The sequence below is a fragment of the Hoplias malabaricus genome, chromosome 3 (assembly GCF_029633855.1).
Source record: "Hoplias malabaricus isolate fHopMal1 chromosome 3, fHopMal1.hap1, whole genome shotgun sequence".
Classification (NCBI taxonomy): Eukaryota; Metazoa; Chordata; class Actinopteri; order Characiformes; family Erythrinidae; genus Hoplias; species Hoplias malabaricus.
The window spans coordinates 13,099,381-13,115,741 of NC_089802.1; the positions used below are offsets into that span (position 1 = coordinate 13,099,381).

At 40.5% G+C, this 16,361-nt stretch overlaps 1 protein-coding gene across 16 annotated transcripts in view; it reads left to right on the forward strand.

Annotated features, from left to right (window-relative positions):
- Positions 1-2,075: 2,075 nt before the first annotated feature.
- The window catches only part of camk2g1 (calcium/calmodulin-dependent protein kinase (CaM kinase) II gamma 1), a 68,291-nt gene continuing 54,005 nt past the window's right edge, over positions 2,076-16,361 (forward strand). For 7 of the 16 annotated variants that reach the window (XM_066663243.1, XM_066663246.1, XM_066663244.1 and 4 more), the window contains exons 1-2: positions 2,078-2,332; positions 3,577-3,671. In XM_066663243.1, coding sequence (XP_066519340.1) covers positions 2,268-2,332; positions 3,577-3,671 — 160 coding nt within the window. In that variant the 5' untranslated portion in view covers positions 2,078-2,267. Of the gene's footprint in view, positions 2,333-3,576; positions 3,672-16,361 lie in introns of all 16 variants that reach the window. The other 9 variants (XM_066663235.1, XM_066663236.1, XM_066663239.1 and 6 more) reach the window with 3 other exon arrangements.

The following is a 16,361-nucleotide window of genomic DNA, read 5'->3' on the forward strand; positions in this document are numbered from 1 at the left end:
ACATAATAAATACATAATTATTACATATACAATACTGAGCATGTAATATTGCTGCGTGCCGTATCTTGAGGATAAAATACAGTTGGATCAAGGATGAAGATTCCCACTAAGGTATTTTTGATCCATCAATAGAATGACTTGTAGCTTGTGTCTTTCTATATTATTCTGCAGATTTTTAGGTATAACTATACAATTATATATATATATATATATATATATATATATATATATATATATATATATATATATATATATATATATATATATATATATATCTAAGAACCTGTTTTGTTCTATACAATGCTATACTTGGGTGTTATTTGAAACATTCAGCACAGTTTAAATAAAAAATAAATAAAAATATGAAAAATCTCTTGTGAAAAATAACCAGTACACCTCTCCGCTCAATGCAGAATGGGCAGTCCTAAAAGTGGGTAATGCTTATGTCAGTATTACACTGACCAATCACAAGGCTACCATAGCCACACCTCCTCTCTGTGTTGAAGAGACCGGTGAGCTAATGCTTAGGAGCTATTAGTAAACGAGCTTGCTATCCAGGTATTCACCAAGCTATGGGGAGGTAGCAAAAAAGACATAAACAGCGCAAAAACAGAACACAAAACTATACAGAACGAGCATAAATGGATTAAGTCTGAATATAGCAGAGATAGCAGCAACATTCCGTCGGCGTGTAGAACAGAGAAGCAGCGGGGATAACAGCCACACTTGGTCGGCAGTACAGCCATTTGGAGACACTCTAGAATGTATCCCGTCCCGTTAAGTTAAAATAATCAGACAAAACCATACAAAAATACATAAAAGACAAAAGACATCTGTTGTTTTGTGCATTAACGGCTGTATAATGCAAAATCTACCTGCCTGTGCCGTTTTATTGTGTATCTTGTGTAAAACCGCAGTTCAGAGTAAAAACCCCGGAAAAAAAACCCGTGACTGCTCTGTTTCGTGGCTGTGTTGCCATGGTAATGTTAACATAATTCTGTTTTCCAGTGATAGAAAGCTGTCAGTCACGCACAGTCATTAGTATATTTGACCAGGCCCACTCGTTCTCAGAAAGCACTTAGGAGCGTATTTTGGTCATATATAAGAAGAGATTAATCATATTTCTGTTTTGTGGTTTTTATTTAAACTTGACTGAACGTTTCACGTAATCAAAAAAATAAAAAATAAATAAAATGGCTGTGAGGAGTTGGTGTGTTCTCCCTGTGTCCGCGTGGGTTTCCTCTGGTGCTCCGGTTTCCTCCCACAGTCTAAAAACACACATAGGTAGGTGGATTGGTGACTCAAAAGTGTCCGAGTGTGTGAGTGTATTTGTGAGTGTGAGTGTGTGTTGCCCTGTGAAGGACTGGCGACCCCTCCAGGGTGTATTCCAGCCATGCGCCCAATGATTCCAAGTAGGCCCCACCGGAACCCTGAACTGGATAAGCGGTTAGAGATAATGAATGAATGAATGAATGAATGAATGGAAATCAATATGGATTCCCAGGGACTTTATGACAAGCACTAGCATTGTTGAAGAAATGAATGGTTATGAACTGTTTTCATCACAACACAATATTTCATCATAAAAGTGTTCAGTATTAATACATATACAGTAAAGGTTTTCAAATGAAAACTACTTTATATAATAATAAAATATCAAACATGAGCACTGCATTTACTTTTTCGCTGAATGCGTATTTCTGGCACTTATTGCAATCCTTTTCTCCTTGGGTCTTCCTCGTTCATGTTGCTAGCCATAAACTACTCTAACAAAACCTCAGGCCAATGGAGTCATTTAAACAGAGAATTAAGTATCATTACATATTGGCTCTTTCTTTAACAGGAACTATACAATTATGTTTTTTTTTTTTTTTTGTCGTAGAACAACCAGGCACCAGTGAAATAGCATTTTTACACCAACTTTCTGAGAAAAGGTTTTTAGTTTGAGTTGTGCAGCGTTATCTCGGCTTGTGAAACTCAGCTGTGTTGTGAAACCTGTTATCATGACTTTGCGAGGCTGTGTGAACTCTCGCGTTAGTTGGCGTTATTTCTCTCCGCCTCCCCTCTCTCTCTCGCTCGCTCGCTCGCTCGCCCTCCCCCCTTGTGTGTGTGTGTATGTGTGTGTGTGCGTGCGTGCGTGTGTGTGTTGAACACATGAATTTCAGAGCCTCTCTCCTCCCCGGACGCGAGTGGAGCTGCAGTCAGTGAAGCGGTGGACTGTCGGAGAAGCCCCTCTTCCTCCCCACACACACACACACACACACAGCATGGCTACAATCGCGACCTCCACCAGGTTTACGGACGAGTATCAGCTTTACGAGGAGCTCGGAAAGTAAGTGGTTCCCGCTCTTCTGCGCCTTGCTTCCTTCCGCACAACTTCAATCCCTTTCTCTCCCATTTATTCCCATTGTTTGTAGTTGGACGCTGTCAGGAGCGGAACGACCGTTAAACTGCTCCACATCAGACTCGAGCGTGAAACGATAACCTTATCGAATCGGCGTTAAGGTTCGCCAGCGCAGTAAAAACACTCCAGCATTTGTTCACTGTTTACGCCTTTCTCTCAAAGAAAGGGCTTGTCACGGGAAGCTTTTCGGTCGTGCGGCTACTGTTGTCTGCGCACATTTCCTATCACTTCTCCCATTCAGAGCTCCGGTTTCTTGTAAACTGTAGTGCGGAGACTTCGTTGCGGTACTGTTGTAGGAGGGGAGATGTGTTTTGTTTTGCAGCAGTTTATCTGAAATAATCAAAAAGCGCTTATCGCGCTTTGGCTGCTAACAGTTACTATCAACAAATAAGAGTCTTGAATCGAGGACAGACCCAGTGAATCATGTCTCTGGGTTTTTCTAGGTTCTTTTAATCGTTAGGTGGGGTTTAGGAAGCAGTAGAGCTAATGGTAACGCCTTTTCTGATAATTTTACCTCCGTTTTTGAAAGGGCAGATGTTTATATGTGGGTCTGCTGGTATGATTCGTTGCTACCTGGTTTTACTTAGACTTTTGTTGGTTTTGGACACAGAAATTGAAAATGGACTGTGTGGTGGGGGTGGGCGGTATGGCCAAATGGTAATATCGCGATACTATCAGAGATTTTCCCGATACGTGATGCGCATCATGTAGGGCTATTTTGACACAGACAGTGCCGTAGTGGTGCCACGTTTAGATAAAGACATTCACTACATTGTTTCACGTAGTGCTTTACATTGAATTCAGGACAAATCTGGGCTAATAATGTTGTCTTACTCACAATATCCACAGTATGCTCAGAAATGTATGATGTTCGTCACGATAACAATATTTATCATGATAACAACATATTGTCCTAAATTTACCAATCATAATTAATAAGTAATACACAATTACAGGCAAATGCAGAGTTGTTTTTGGATTATAATCCTCACATTTATTTCTCACTGAGCAATAGGCAGCAGTACTTAGCTTGGTATGTGTTTGTAATGTGTGTCCGAAGTCAGAGGTGACTGACAACCTCACTGTGTTCCCACTTGTCCGCTGCATTGCATCCTTATCTATTCTACCAGGGAAATTCATCCCACAGCATGTTATCTTGTTTTCTTATGTAGGGGTGCCTTTTCCGTGGTGCGCAGATGCGTGAAGAAATCCACAGGCCAGGAATATGCTGCTAAAATCATCAACACAAAGAAACTATCAGCGAGAGGTAAGACTGTGCTGTGGCACGTTTACAGCTCTTTCTGACTGACTCAAATGACATCACATGCTCAGTTGCACTGCTCAGAGATAAACCCGCTCCACATTTTATTGCTATGTACATTGGGGGAGGATGAGGCAGAAGATCTGGTGTGTTTGCTGTCTCCTGGGATTACATGTCGTTAATAGAAGAGAGTGCTCTTTAGAATGGGGCAGTTGACTCTCCTCTGTGCAGCTCCTGGTGTCTACAGGCCTTCCAGCTGTGCCCTGGCATGTATTTTAAAGGGATGCTTGGGTGAAAATCCACATGGGTCGTTTTCCAGGCTTACAGTTGTGTTATTCAGAATAACAATTGTAATGCACATTGAATTAATACTGTAATTAATGAGCCCAGTGAGTTTTTTTAAGGAAACTATGACAGGTATTTTTATGCCTGTTTATGTCTGAATGTGCTATTTTATGTTTTGTTGTTAGAATTATTCTGTATTTATTTATTTCCTCCCAGCAGAGGTAGAAAATTTAGGTTCAGAAAATAAAAATTCTTCCCAGAATTTTGATTCACCTGTCCTGAGCTTTGAGATTGGTTTGAGAAGATTAGAGAAACCAGGCATTTGAAATGAAATCCTTGAGAGAATGTTTGCTTTTACATTTTAATTTTACCACCTGTGCCTCACATGCCCAATGGTGACAGAACATTTTCAAAACTTTTTTCGTCCCTTTTAAATGACAGAGGTTATTGTGGTTCCTTTAAGGGTAATATATTTAAGTTATGTGTGTTCTGATTGGCTGTAATAAACCATGCTTTTATTCAAAAGAAGTTCAGGTTAATAAACCCCTTATAGTGTATTTATAAATAATTTAGACTAAATGTAGTATGCAGACTTGGCATATATTTCTCACTGTAAAGGGGTTTTGTAGCATCAAAATCAGAATGGACTTAGTGTCACATATAGAAGCTATTGACTGAGAGTGACTGAGAGTGTCTTTAGACACGTTAATAGTTTTTTTTCAAGTATATAATTGTATGTATGTATGTATGTATGTATATATATTGTGTTTAGTAATATGTGATCTGTGTTCTGCCTTGATGTTTTGAGTTGATTTGCCTGCAAGCTTAAGTATTTGTCAGTGTGATGATGTTGCATTGCATCAAGAATACATTATAAAGCACTCAGCAATATGAGAAGCTTCAGTGGTTGAAGCTGTGTAGAGGCCTCCTTGGTTATATTTTACATTCTCCATAATGATTAATTGCAAGCACATCAAATACTGATCTTGTTCACTCACCAGTAAGTGAGTGATCAAACTGCCTTAGAAATAAATCATATTTAATCATCCAATTATTTTTAATGAAATATGAGGGTCTTGTGCTGTTGTGACTTGCAGTATTGTGGCCTGTCAAATGAGACCTAATTGCTCCTGCCTCAGCACTTTTGTGTATGTCCATTAGTCATTATGTCAGTGTGTAAGCAAGGGCTTGTTTTTTGAATACTTTTTTCTTTCACTCTTTTGCATTGTGTAAAACAAGGATTTTTCATTCAGTTAATGGCATAAGTAGTTCTCTATATGGACTGTAAGGGCCTCATTTGGGACTTGCCCTTCGTCTTTGAGGAGATGCTTTTCTTCAGCAGCCAGCCCAATTAAGGGCTGCTGGAGTGGGCCATACTCCAGCCGTCCTGTTAGCTGAGCAAGAGGGCATGACCAAAAGCTCCGACCAGTCATAGGGGTAAAAATGCATGGCTGCCCAGCACCACCTAGTACCTATTTGCTTGGTTTAACTCTCAACTCAATCCATCCAATGCTTATATGATGTAGTTTGGGTAGCCCTTTCCTGTGGCAGACCCACTTTCACTGATTTCTGTGCAGTTGCATATGCGGAGAGTAGATCAATGCTCTGAATAGCCCCACCTCACACAGTGATTTGTGGAATGCTTTTTCCCCCCACTTTCCTATCCTCCGTTTTTGTCAGTCTTCACAGACATTGAAAAGGTTGAGCTGAAAAGCAACTGATGTAGTGTGTAACTATAATGGCCCAGTGATTGGAGGCTTTGACCCAGAGCTTGTTGCAGTAGCTAGGCAACCATTTTCCTGGTGTGGTTGCTGATTGGCTGCTGCAGATGAAGAGGACAAGACTAGCTGAGCTGGTGGCAGATAGCAGGAGTCCAGAGGAAATGGGGGAGAAAGAAATGGAGACAAAGGGAACGAACTAATGAACGAACAAATGAAAGAGAGGAGTCTCTGTTGAAGAAATCTCCCCTAATCCTCCCTTTCGTGCCTAGTGCCCTGATGTGCACTGCAGGGCTGAACCAGAGCCACACGTGAGATTCGTAGGGGCTTAGAATAACCCAGCCTTATTCGCTACACGTACAACTCAGAATTGGCTAATACGTAGAGAAGAGCAGACACCTGCTGGCTTAGTTTTAGTGGAGCTTCTTCTGTAATAAACATGAATGTGAATGCCTGATGATGTGTGTAGATGTGAATTTCAATTTGATTGCAGCAATACACCATTGTGTGCTGGCCTTGGTGTGGGGATGAGTTCCCGTGTGTTTACTGTTATTTTCTTTCATAATTGAACCTGCGGTTTATGTAGATCCTTCACCTAATTCATTACCTTCCCTGGCAGAGAACTAGAGATGGCTGGCTTGAGCTTTGGAGGTCTGTCAGGTGCATGGTCCCCTAGAGTGTCTTAAATGGCCCTTGCAGACACTGCTCACACTTCAGAGATGGTTTAATAGTATATGAATTGCAGAGTGACTCATATTGTTGGTTGTTTCCTGAGGCTTAACAAAAAGACATAAAGTGACCGCCCCCTGCTTCCTCCATTACCTTACTACCAATGCTAGTAATTGTGTGTCACTGCTCAACATGTATCTTTTATTTAATTGCCTGTGAAAGACCGTTTCCCTGGCTTTGTTTTGCTCTCTCATCTATGTATCCATCTCTGCACTTCTCTTTTATTTGTGTGGGGGATTGCTTTGTATTGAGGTTAATCCACTTATTTAATTGTATCTGGCTAAGACCCTGGGGGATCTCAATGCAGACTCTTGTTTTGCACTTGTTTTTTCTTCCATGCATGTTTTATCCTCCAAGACGCATGAATAATGAATAACGGAACTTTATGTCCTGTATGTCAGTTATTGCATAAGACAGAAGTGGGTTAAAGGAGCCTTCACAGTCCTGTGTACTCTAGTCTGAGTAGAGTATTGCTGAGGTGAAACAGCCTGTATGGCAGCATTGACTTTAAGGTGCTTAATCTGGCTAGTTAGCATGCTTTGGTCAGGGTCTCATTGCAGTCATGTCCTCCTTCCCTTCAGGTGATTAAAACATGATGGCATTACAGATTTTTTTAGTTCTTAGCAGTACACAAATAATATACCACAACATACATGTAGAAGGAGGTCTTTCAAGCTATGGTGGTGCATGTCTGTACATAGAAATTTGTCTGTAAGTAGAAAGCACTTTATTTTAAAATTGCAAAGATAGCAGGAATAACTGCATGACCCAGTTTGGTTTGGCCAGTGTCCTCACAATGTGCACAGTTTTTGTTGATGTTCTCTACCAGCTTTTATTGAGAGGCTTTGGCCCAGTATTTCAAATAACCACAAAGATGGTAGTGGGATACCCCCTGGGAGATGTGATGAGCCTGCATGAAGGAAGAGTTTATTTGAACTTTCCCTATGTATGAATCTTTAATTTTTTTTGCTATGGAACAAATAGGCCGGTGTGTCGAAGCAGGCACATGTAAGGAGCTGGCCTGTCCTGAGTGAGTCATCCTGCCCTACAGCATTCCTCCCTGCATCACAGTGATCTGGCCAAAAGCATCCAAACCCATTTTGACATCCGAGCCCATTAAGATCACTGTCACTTATCCTGTATGCATCTCACCCTGGCTGTATACTTTCTCAGGCTCCTTCATTAGGTTATCGTTTTGCTGCAGCCTTGCTGCATTCACTGTGCTCTGGAAGTGCTGCTATTTTCACTAGATTAAGCCAATTTATGTAATCTAGTGGTAGGTCATTATAGAAGCTGAGATAGACATTTTTATGAGCAAGAGACCCATTCAAGAGACCAGATGTTATTGGTATTGTGCTTTTATACTGCAAGCTTATGATTTGCTGTATCTTTTTCATGTTATTTCAGGATAGAAGTGAGTGAACTCAATAACACAACTCATAACAGTACAGGGGTTATAGTAACATCCATATAATGGGACAGTAATAAAGGTCTATTCACTTTTATGCTGGTATATATACTTCATGTTGCTGCTTCAACACCTTGGCGTAGCTGCTTATTCTTCATCAGTTATAAATGGACTGTGGACCACTTGGTAGGAAAGTATCCAGATATCTTGGAACTTCAGCCCTATTTATTAATACCCTATTATGCTATTCATAGTGTGTATCCGTGTTTATCCTCAGTCTGTTCCAGGACAGCTGGTTGCCTTTGTTCCCGTTCATTCTCAAATGTATTGTTATAAGGGGCGAGGTGTTAATAGGTCCAGCCTAGAGACTGACAGGAGCATGTCTTAACAGTAGGAAATGTAATAGCTTTATTCCCATCTTTACCCATGACCATCCTTTTAAAACGAGAGCATGTTTCCACTGTGCCTCTTTTGAACACTTTGTTCTATGTGACTCCATAGTGTGCCTTTTTGTGGAACTTATAATATTGATTCCTTCTTTCCTCCCCGCCCTTCCTCCTCAGGCTCAATCTCTCTTGCTCTTTCTCTCTCATTCTCACTGCAGGCCTTCTCTTACTCATTGCATATCTTCTGATGCGATACCCTGATTAAAATCAAGATATTGTGAAATCACATTGGCATTTTCTAACTGAAGTTGGCTTTGCTCAATTTTCCAACCACTGTGCTTATGAAACTAATGTTATATTTTTTTTTTTGGTTGGGGGGTGGGGTGTTGATGGGGACTTACAGAGCAGTGGATCGGAGTCTTTTTAAAAGCTGGGCCCAAGCCAGAGGTTTGGAAGTCAGAACAATGTGATTACTCACCTGAGTGGGAGTGGGGAGGTAGGAATGGGCCGCTCTGGCAGCAGCACCAAACACTCTCCAAGAGATGGAGTCTCTGAAACGGCAACAGAGACAGACAGAAGGCACAAAAAAGGGACGTTGAGACAGTGAAGGAAACAGAAGGGTTAGCATAGGGAGAAACATAAAATAGACTATTCCAAGCTGTTGTTTTAAATGTAGTGGGCCATGATGGAATGACTCACAAGCTGTAGTCTGGTTTATCTGTTGAAATGTTGACTGGCATGCAAATAACTGTCCTTTTAATCACGCCATAAAGACGTAGGCTGCAATAAAATGGAAATGTTAGGTGTGGCTGGCTGATTGCAGTTCATTATAGGCAGCATAATATGAGCCCTAATTCAGTTTTAATGAAACGGGGTCAGGTTCAGGTTTAATCAATGATGCTTTCTGATCAACAGCCCTGATCCAGAATACAGAATCTATAAGTCTGTCAGGGAACTAAAATCAGGCATACATACACACACACACACACACATGTGTGCTCTTCATGTTTTGCTGACAGTAGACTTACAGGAAAAGTGAAGTGTACAGGAATGGTTTGAAACCAAGGCTGAAATCTCATACCCCAAGAAAAATGCTGACAATGGTCTTCCTGTCCCAGTCGCCACAGCTCAATCTGGATAAAGCTAAAAGAGGTTTGGAGGGTGTCTGGGTGTCATTGCGTCATTGACTGCTCTTATGACTGACTTAAGTTAAGCCCAATCCTCCAAGACATACGCACACGCCTTGTCATGCAGGCTAAGACAGAAGAGAGCTATGAATGCACACACACTGGCAGTATATTTTGATTTACTAATTTTATTAACGTGATAGCGCACCTCAGAACACAGTAGAGAGCACAATAGCTAACAGTGACACCTCTTAATAATGTTTAAAGAGAAAAATAAGAAAGATGCAAGGAATGCAAGGGTCTGTCAGGATCATAGCTTTTCTGGACAGGCCTTTTCAAAGGGGGTTTCATGACTATTGCCAAAGAGTTTGTCATGGCTAATCTACACATGCATGACACACCCTCTCTAACACCTCAACCACGTCTGTATAAATATTGGCTGAGCTCTCTGTTGTGTTGATTTGATGTTGGCCTTTACTGTTAACATGTGTGTGTGTGCATGTTTGTGTGTATTGTCCACAGGGCTGTATAAATCACCCTAGGCCTCCAGTAACACTTAGTAAACACTTTGGCCCATCTCTCAGTGCATGCTTTGCACTGATGTTTATGAAATGTCAGTTAATACAGTGCTCTCTCCTGGCACATGTACACATTCTTTCTTTCTCTCCTGTTTCTTTTCAGCAGTACTCTCACCTATGGCTGTCACAGTTACTCAGAAAAACTTGACTGTTTAATATTCTTTAACATGTAATTTTTCAGATGAATCAACAATGAATAGTTGAAGTTTATTTAGTTCCATGTGAATTTATATACGTGCATTGGTTGTCATTATAGGAAGGTATGATCAGTATTGGCAGGTTTTTTTTATCAAAAACAAGGCATTTCAAATTCTGACTTTGGCCAATTTGTGTTGTAATTCTATAGTAGTAGTGTAAATGTCATGTATTTATCATTTTGTTTGTGTTATGGTTGTTATTTCTAGTAAAATGAAAAAAAAAAAAAAACAATTGATAGCTAGTACTGATTTCATGAGCATAATTATTATTCGATCCAGCATTTTCTGCTATTAGCCCAATTTTTACCCAAGATTACTCAAATATAATGGTCAAAACAAGTGCACAAAATCATTGCTGCAAAGCACTGAGTAGTGCCCCCTGTGGAAGATTTTATTGCTTTGGTACAAATAACTAGTAACTACACCATTAATTTAGTCAATAGCGGAAGCCCTGCTTTCACCTCCTCGTTTCCTTTACTTCAGTATCTTTTTATGAGATTATTTTTCAGTTTTCTTCTGTGTCTTGTCCCCTACTCTCTCCTTCTCTTGATATGTCTTTATCTGTCTTTTGCAGTCTATCATTTTTCTCTGCTAGTTTTCTTTCATGTCTCTTGATCTCTGGAGCTCTTCTGCTTTTTCTCTTTTTAGTGTGAATTTGGTTCTTGTTCTGTTTTTTTTTGTGTGGTTGGATGTGTTACAGTGGTGTTGTGATGAAATGTGGTTGACAGAGAGTGGGCATATTTTGCTGCACAGAGTCCTACACAAAAGCACAAACGCAGTGTTTTTGAACAAACCACAGTTATTATAAGCTGACTGTCCTGGATTGCACAGTGTTGCTATGCATGCTGAGTGACAGTGGGATGATTGTAATGCAGTTGACTGTTGCTGTGCTGCACTAAATTGGAATGTTGAGAATGAACACGCACACATACTAGTGTGTTTGCAGACCAGACTGCTTTTCGCATGTCCATTACTCTATCCTTTAGTCAGTCAAACAGAGTCTCACAGTCTGTCTCTCTCTCTCTTTCTCACTCACATGCAGCGGTCAACTGTCTGTATCTTTCTCACAGTTCACCTCTCTGTGGAGCTCAGAAAGCAGGCCACTGTGAATGTCTCTCAGTCTCAATGGATTTCCTCTGCCTTTAGTTACTGATTTCACCACCAGCCACTGTCTGCATGCACAAATTCAAATTCTCTGCTAGGTGTCTCTCACTGAGTCCTGTGCAGACTAACACTCAAGTGTGCTCCACCAAATTCAGTGATGCCAACTTGGCTCTCTTTTAAAAGCCAACATACCTGTGACACAGCCACATGTTAAGCATGGGTGAAACAGCTTCTGTATCTTTCTTTCCTGGTTGGTTTACTCATGCTTAAACCTGTCACATTGCCTCCTTAATTTTGCCTAGATTTGAATGTCTGTTTTATTAGTTCAATTCAGTAATCGCGTGTGCTAAGAGACAGTGCATATGTCTTGTAAAGAAAAGTAGACATCTGTGTGTGTGTTTATGAGTTCAAGGAATTGAAGAACAGTTATGTGTTTTGTTATTTTACTTCAATACACAAGCTCTTTTGTCCTGCTGGTGGTGACAGGCTGTGTGAAGGAGAATCTTGCTTGATGATGTACTTGAGATAATCCAACAGGGTACTAGGGCTTTCCATTACAGTGTGTGTGTGTGTGTGTGTGTGTGTGTGTGTGTGTGTGTGTTTCTGTCCACCTACCGCGGTTAATCTCTTTGTATCTCACAAGCTACCTCTACTGGAGCACTTGGGTTTCGCCATAGCTCTGTATACGGTTAAACACTGGAAAGAAAGATGTGTATTGTGTGACTCATTAATTGAAATGTGTAGCGTTGCATTAAGACCTTGTAATGCAAAACCTTACATTACAAATTCTTTCCTTGAGTAGCAAGCTGAGGCAGTGAACATGCTGAATGTGGGCGAGTGTGTGAGAGGAGAAAGAGTGGGAGAGTCTCTGTTATCAAACAAAGGTTTACTGAGCACCCCGATGATAGCAGTGCCAAGAGTCTCTCTTCAGTGCTGCAAAGCACTGGACGAGTCTCTGTCCACACCAGCAGCCACTTTACTAACACTGACCTCAAACACAGCAAAGGGGAGGGGATGAGCACCTTTAACTGACATCTCACAGGCAACAAAAGAGCTCCAGACATGTTGTGAATTTTTACAGAATCATGATTTAAATTTGCTTCCGATGACTTTAATGAGTCATTTTTAGTGTGGGATTTGTGATATTGGTTTAGTGTTTTTGTTTTAAAATCTTTTGCAGATGTTGGTGTGTGCTAATCTCAGATGTGAATCTGGTTGAATAAAGTTTAACTAGGGGATTTCAAGCTGCACCAGGAAAACAAAATAATAAAAGTAATGAATAACATTTGTACTATGTAAATGTTAGTAATTGTAAGCTGTTTGTCTCACTTTTGATATCAAACTGGTTATGTTTGTCTAGATCATGAATCTTAAGATACATTCACTTGTGGGAATTCAACTCTTTAGTCTGTACGGAATTATGCTATTACAGTAGTATGAATTCTTGTAGAAATGTATCTGAATACAGCATTAGCTTATCACATCAATAAGAGAAATAAAAAAAAAAAACTAAATCCTGATGCCTGATGTGGATACTGTTTTTCATGTGCAGATTGTGATCATGTTTTTGACATGTTGTACACTGTATGTTTGAGTCAAACATGTATCTTCACAGTATTCAGTCACCAGGTGCTTGTGTAACAGAACTCACATGTCGGGTTGTCTGGTGTCTTTGTGTCCATTGCAGTTTGACAGAGATGCAATAGCTGGCTTTATATGCTATAGAGGCTGACTTATATTTATTAGTTGTCATGTAAATGTGGGATATATTATGACTAATGTAGATAGGCACTATACTCTTCTGTTTTTGTTGGGAATTATTTTTAAGGTATTCTTAGGCCATTTCTTATACTTGAACTTGAGCTGTTTCCCTGAGATGTAGATATGTTTGGATGAGTATGAAACATTTCACCGGAAGTGTCTAAATACCAGGGCAGCAGGGTGGAGCAGCAGGTAGTGTCGCAGTCACACAGCTCCAGGGACCTGGAAGTTGTGGGTTCAAGTCCTGGTCTGGATGACTGTTTCATGGATGAGAAGTTCGGTGTGTGTGTCACCCCGTGAAGGACTGGCGCCCCCTCCAGGATGTGTTTCTGCATTGCGGCCAATGATTCCAGGTAGGCTCTGGACCCACCGCGACCCTGAATTGGATAAGTGGTTACAGAGAATGAATAAATGTCTAAATTGCCATTAAATTTTATTTTTTATTTTTATTTTTTTACCTGTGTCCACCTCTACAACCTGCATGGATTGTTAAGATGCATCCAGCAGAAGAGCATGTGAGGCAGCAATAGCAGAGCAATAATTCCTCACTGTTTGTACACCCCAAACCTAAACACTAAGAAATATGTGGACATGTGTGAGTATTGGACAAGTACACGATGTTTGCCCATTTGAGTGGTTTGAGAACAGACGCTTTCTGCAGGGCAACATCTTGTTCTGTATTAATCATCATGCATGTCTGATTTGTGATGTGTTTCTGTTTCAAGGGATGCTGTGCATTCTTATTTGACCATGATCTCTCTGCAGCATTCATAATGAAGTGAATTTTCCTTCTTCTGTTTATATTATGTAATCCCTCTGATTTAATTTTCCTCTCTAAAACCATTAATTCAGAATTTAGCTTGTACTCAGTGAAGGGGTGTGCACATTGCTCGCCCTGTAACAGTCATTAAGGATAGAGCATGGCTTTCAGAGTTGCTTTTAAGCACAGACATGATCGATTCTTATTCTTTGTACTTTTGTACTGGCAGCTGTTTAGGAGCTTCTATGGAACATTACTTTTTCTAAAGTGAGGTTGACCCATATGCTCCAGAGCCACTATGTTCTATGTCAACCTTGATGGAACAGTAAGATTGGAAACATCTCAAGCTAATTTCCCCTCAGACAAACCAGCAGCTGCTCATCACGGCTGGTGGTGGAGACTGCTTATGAGGGTGAAAATGAGGGACGACTCCCCCGTGTGTGTGCGTGTGCGTGCAGCTGCATGTGTGCGGGGTCAATCCCAGAAGGCCTCATCTCCAAATATATCTGTGCCCATGTCTGAAGGGACACGCACCTTCTCCCTCTGCTATTCTTAGCCCCCCTTTCTCTCTCTTGGGTTCTGCAGTGGCTTCATTCCATCGTGGAAATGTCAGATGCCCTTCTGCTGCTGCACCAGACTGAACTCCTCCTGAACTGACCTCAGGTCAGCATGTTTAGACAGCCCAAAATTTTGTAGCTGTACAATGCTCGGCGTTCAACAGTTTACACCACAGTAAATGTCTTGACACATTCTCATCCTAGCACTTTAAATTGTGTCTTATTTTTTCATTCATTCATCTTCTGTAACCACTTCATCTTGATCAGGTCGCAATGCTTGCAGAGCCTACCTGGAATCATTGCACACAAGGCCATGATACTGTTTTTTAGCGTTAGCAGTGACCTGAGTTGTGGGGCAAACAAAGCACTTTTAAATCCTGGATTTATTTGGCAGTGTAGTTCTGTGTCGCAGCCCTGTTTTGGAGTTGGGGGCTCAAATATTCAAATCTACTTGCTTGGCATTGCAGAAATGTTCGGGAACCACTGATCTAGACTATCAGGTTAACATGTCTGAATTAAATGTTTCCAAGATAGCACCATTTTCCCATTTTATGGCCTAATTATTTAAATTTATTGCCACTGCTCATCACATTTAGAAAGGTTTTTCCATGATAGTGCAAGTTTTTATTTGAGCTGTGATTGGCTAAAAGGTATGTGTGTTAATAAATTAGCTACATCAATAAGCTACAGCAGAAAAAAAATAACATACATAATTTTTTTTAAACACTAAAAATGAGGACTGAGGGGAAGGTGGTGTACATTTTGCTTTTAAATTGTGTAAATAACATATTTATTTTCTTTACAAAAACCTAGAGACAAAAATTACAAATATAGAGGATGGCTATGTACTTTCAGAGAGAAACTGTACCTTCTGCCTCTGTTCTCATGTTTCTGTGGGGACAGACAAACTCCATCTAAGAGGCTTAACGTTGAATGAGTCAGCGCACATCAAATCACTTGAACGGGCGTGAGCTGAACAACATGTGACGTAGACAGTTGGATGCGAAATCACTGGGTGTGAGCTATGCTTTCAACAAATTAGACATTCATGTTTTTGCCACTACAAATAAATGAAATATTACATATTGTGTTTACAGTCTGGACTGGCATGCATTTACTACCTTTGAGGTCTAAACCTAACCCTATTAAAACTGGCCCGGTCGCTGCTGTGTGTATGAGATGAGGGGTAAAGCTGATAGTATGCGGTATGAATAGACCAATGGAAGTGGCTTCAGGAATAGCATATACACTTCCTAGTCATAATATTAGAGCCACTGAAGGACAGGTTAAAATGGGTCTAACGCAGTATGCACAGCAACGGGGTAATATTTACCTCTATGGTAAATGGATCTGATAAAATGGACAATAAGTGTGGAAAGGAAGTGATGTTAATGGTATTGCCGATTGTTCTGCTGTATAACAGTATATAAAACTATTTTTGTTTGAAATTAAAAATTTTCAAATGTGCATTGTACAATGTGCACCTCTGCATTTTACCTGTCTGTGACAGTGAGCATGTACACACACTAGTGCACTAGGAGCCATGAAAACACACCCAGCAGGCAGCCGTCTCTGGCACCCGGGGAGCAGTTGAGGGTTAAGAGCCTTGCTTAATGGCCCTTCAGCTTTGGATTGAGCCCATAATTTTTCTGACGGTCATGGGAAACAAACCAGTTCAATCCTTCCAGTCCTAAGCCCTCTTCTCTAACAGTTAAGCCAAGAATCCAGTTCTCCCTTGGTTATAATAATAGCTTTTACTCCAATGAAAAGCTTTATGTTAGGATTCTGAGGATTTGATGGCATTCGGCCTTGAGAATATTAGTTGACCTCACATAATATTTTTGAATAATTCCTGGATCTCAATCGCCCCTCCAGATCATCCCAGTCACAGTTCTCTAGATTCCAGTGTCAGCTACCTCAATGACAGGTTTGTTTGATATTGAAAGTGTCAGCAGGACCCATGACGATTGATTAAACCCCAATTTAACAGAGAGATCTATGACAGTACATCAGCATTTCAGATTTTGTTCTAATTAAAAGGTAACTGCTGAAAGCACCCATGTTCAGTACAAAAACCAAAAACAAC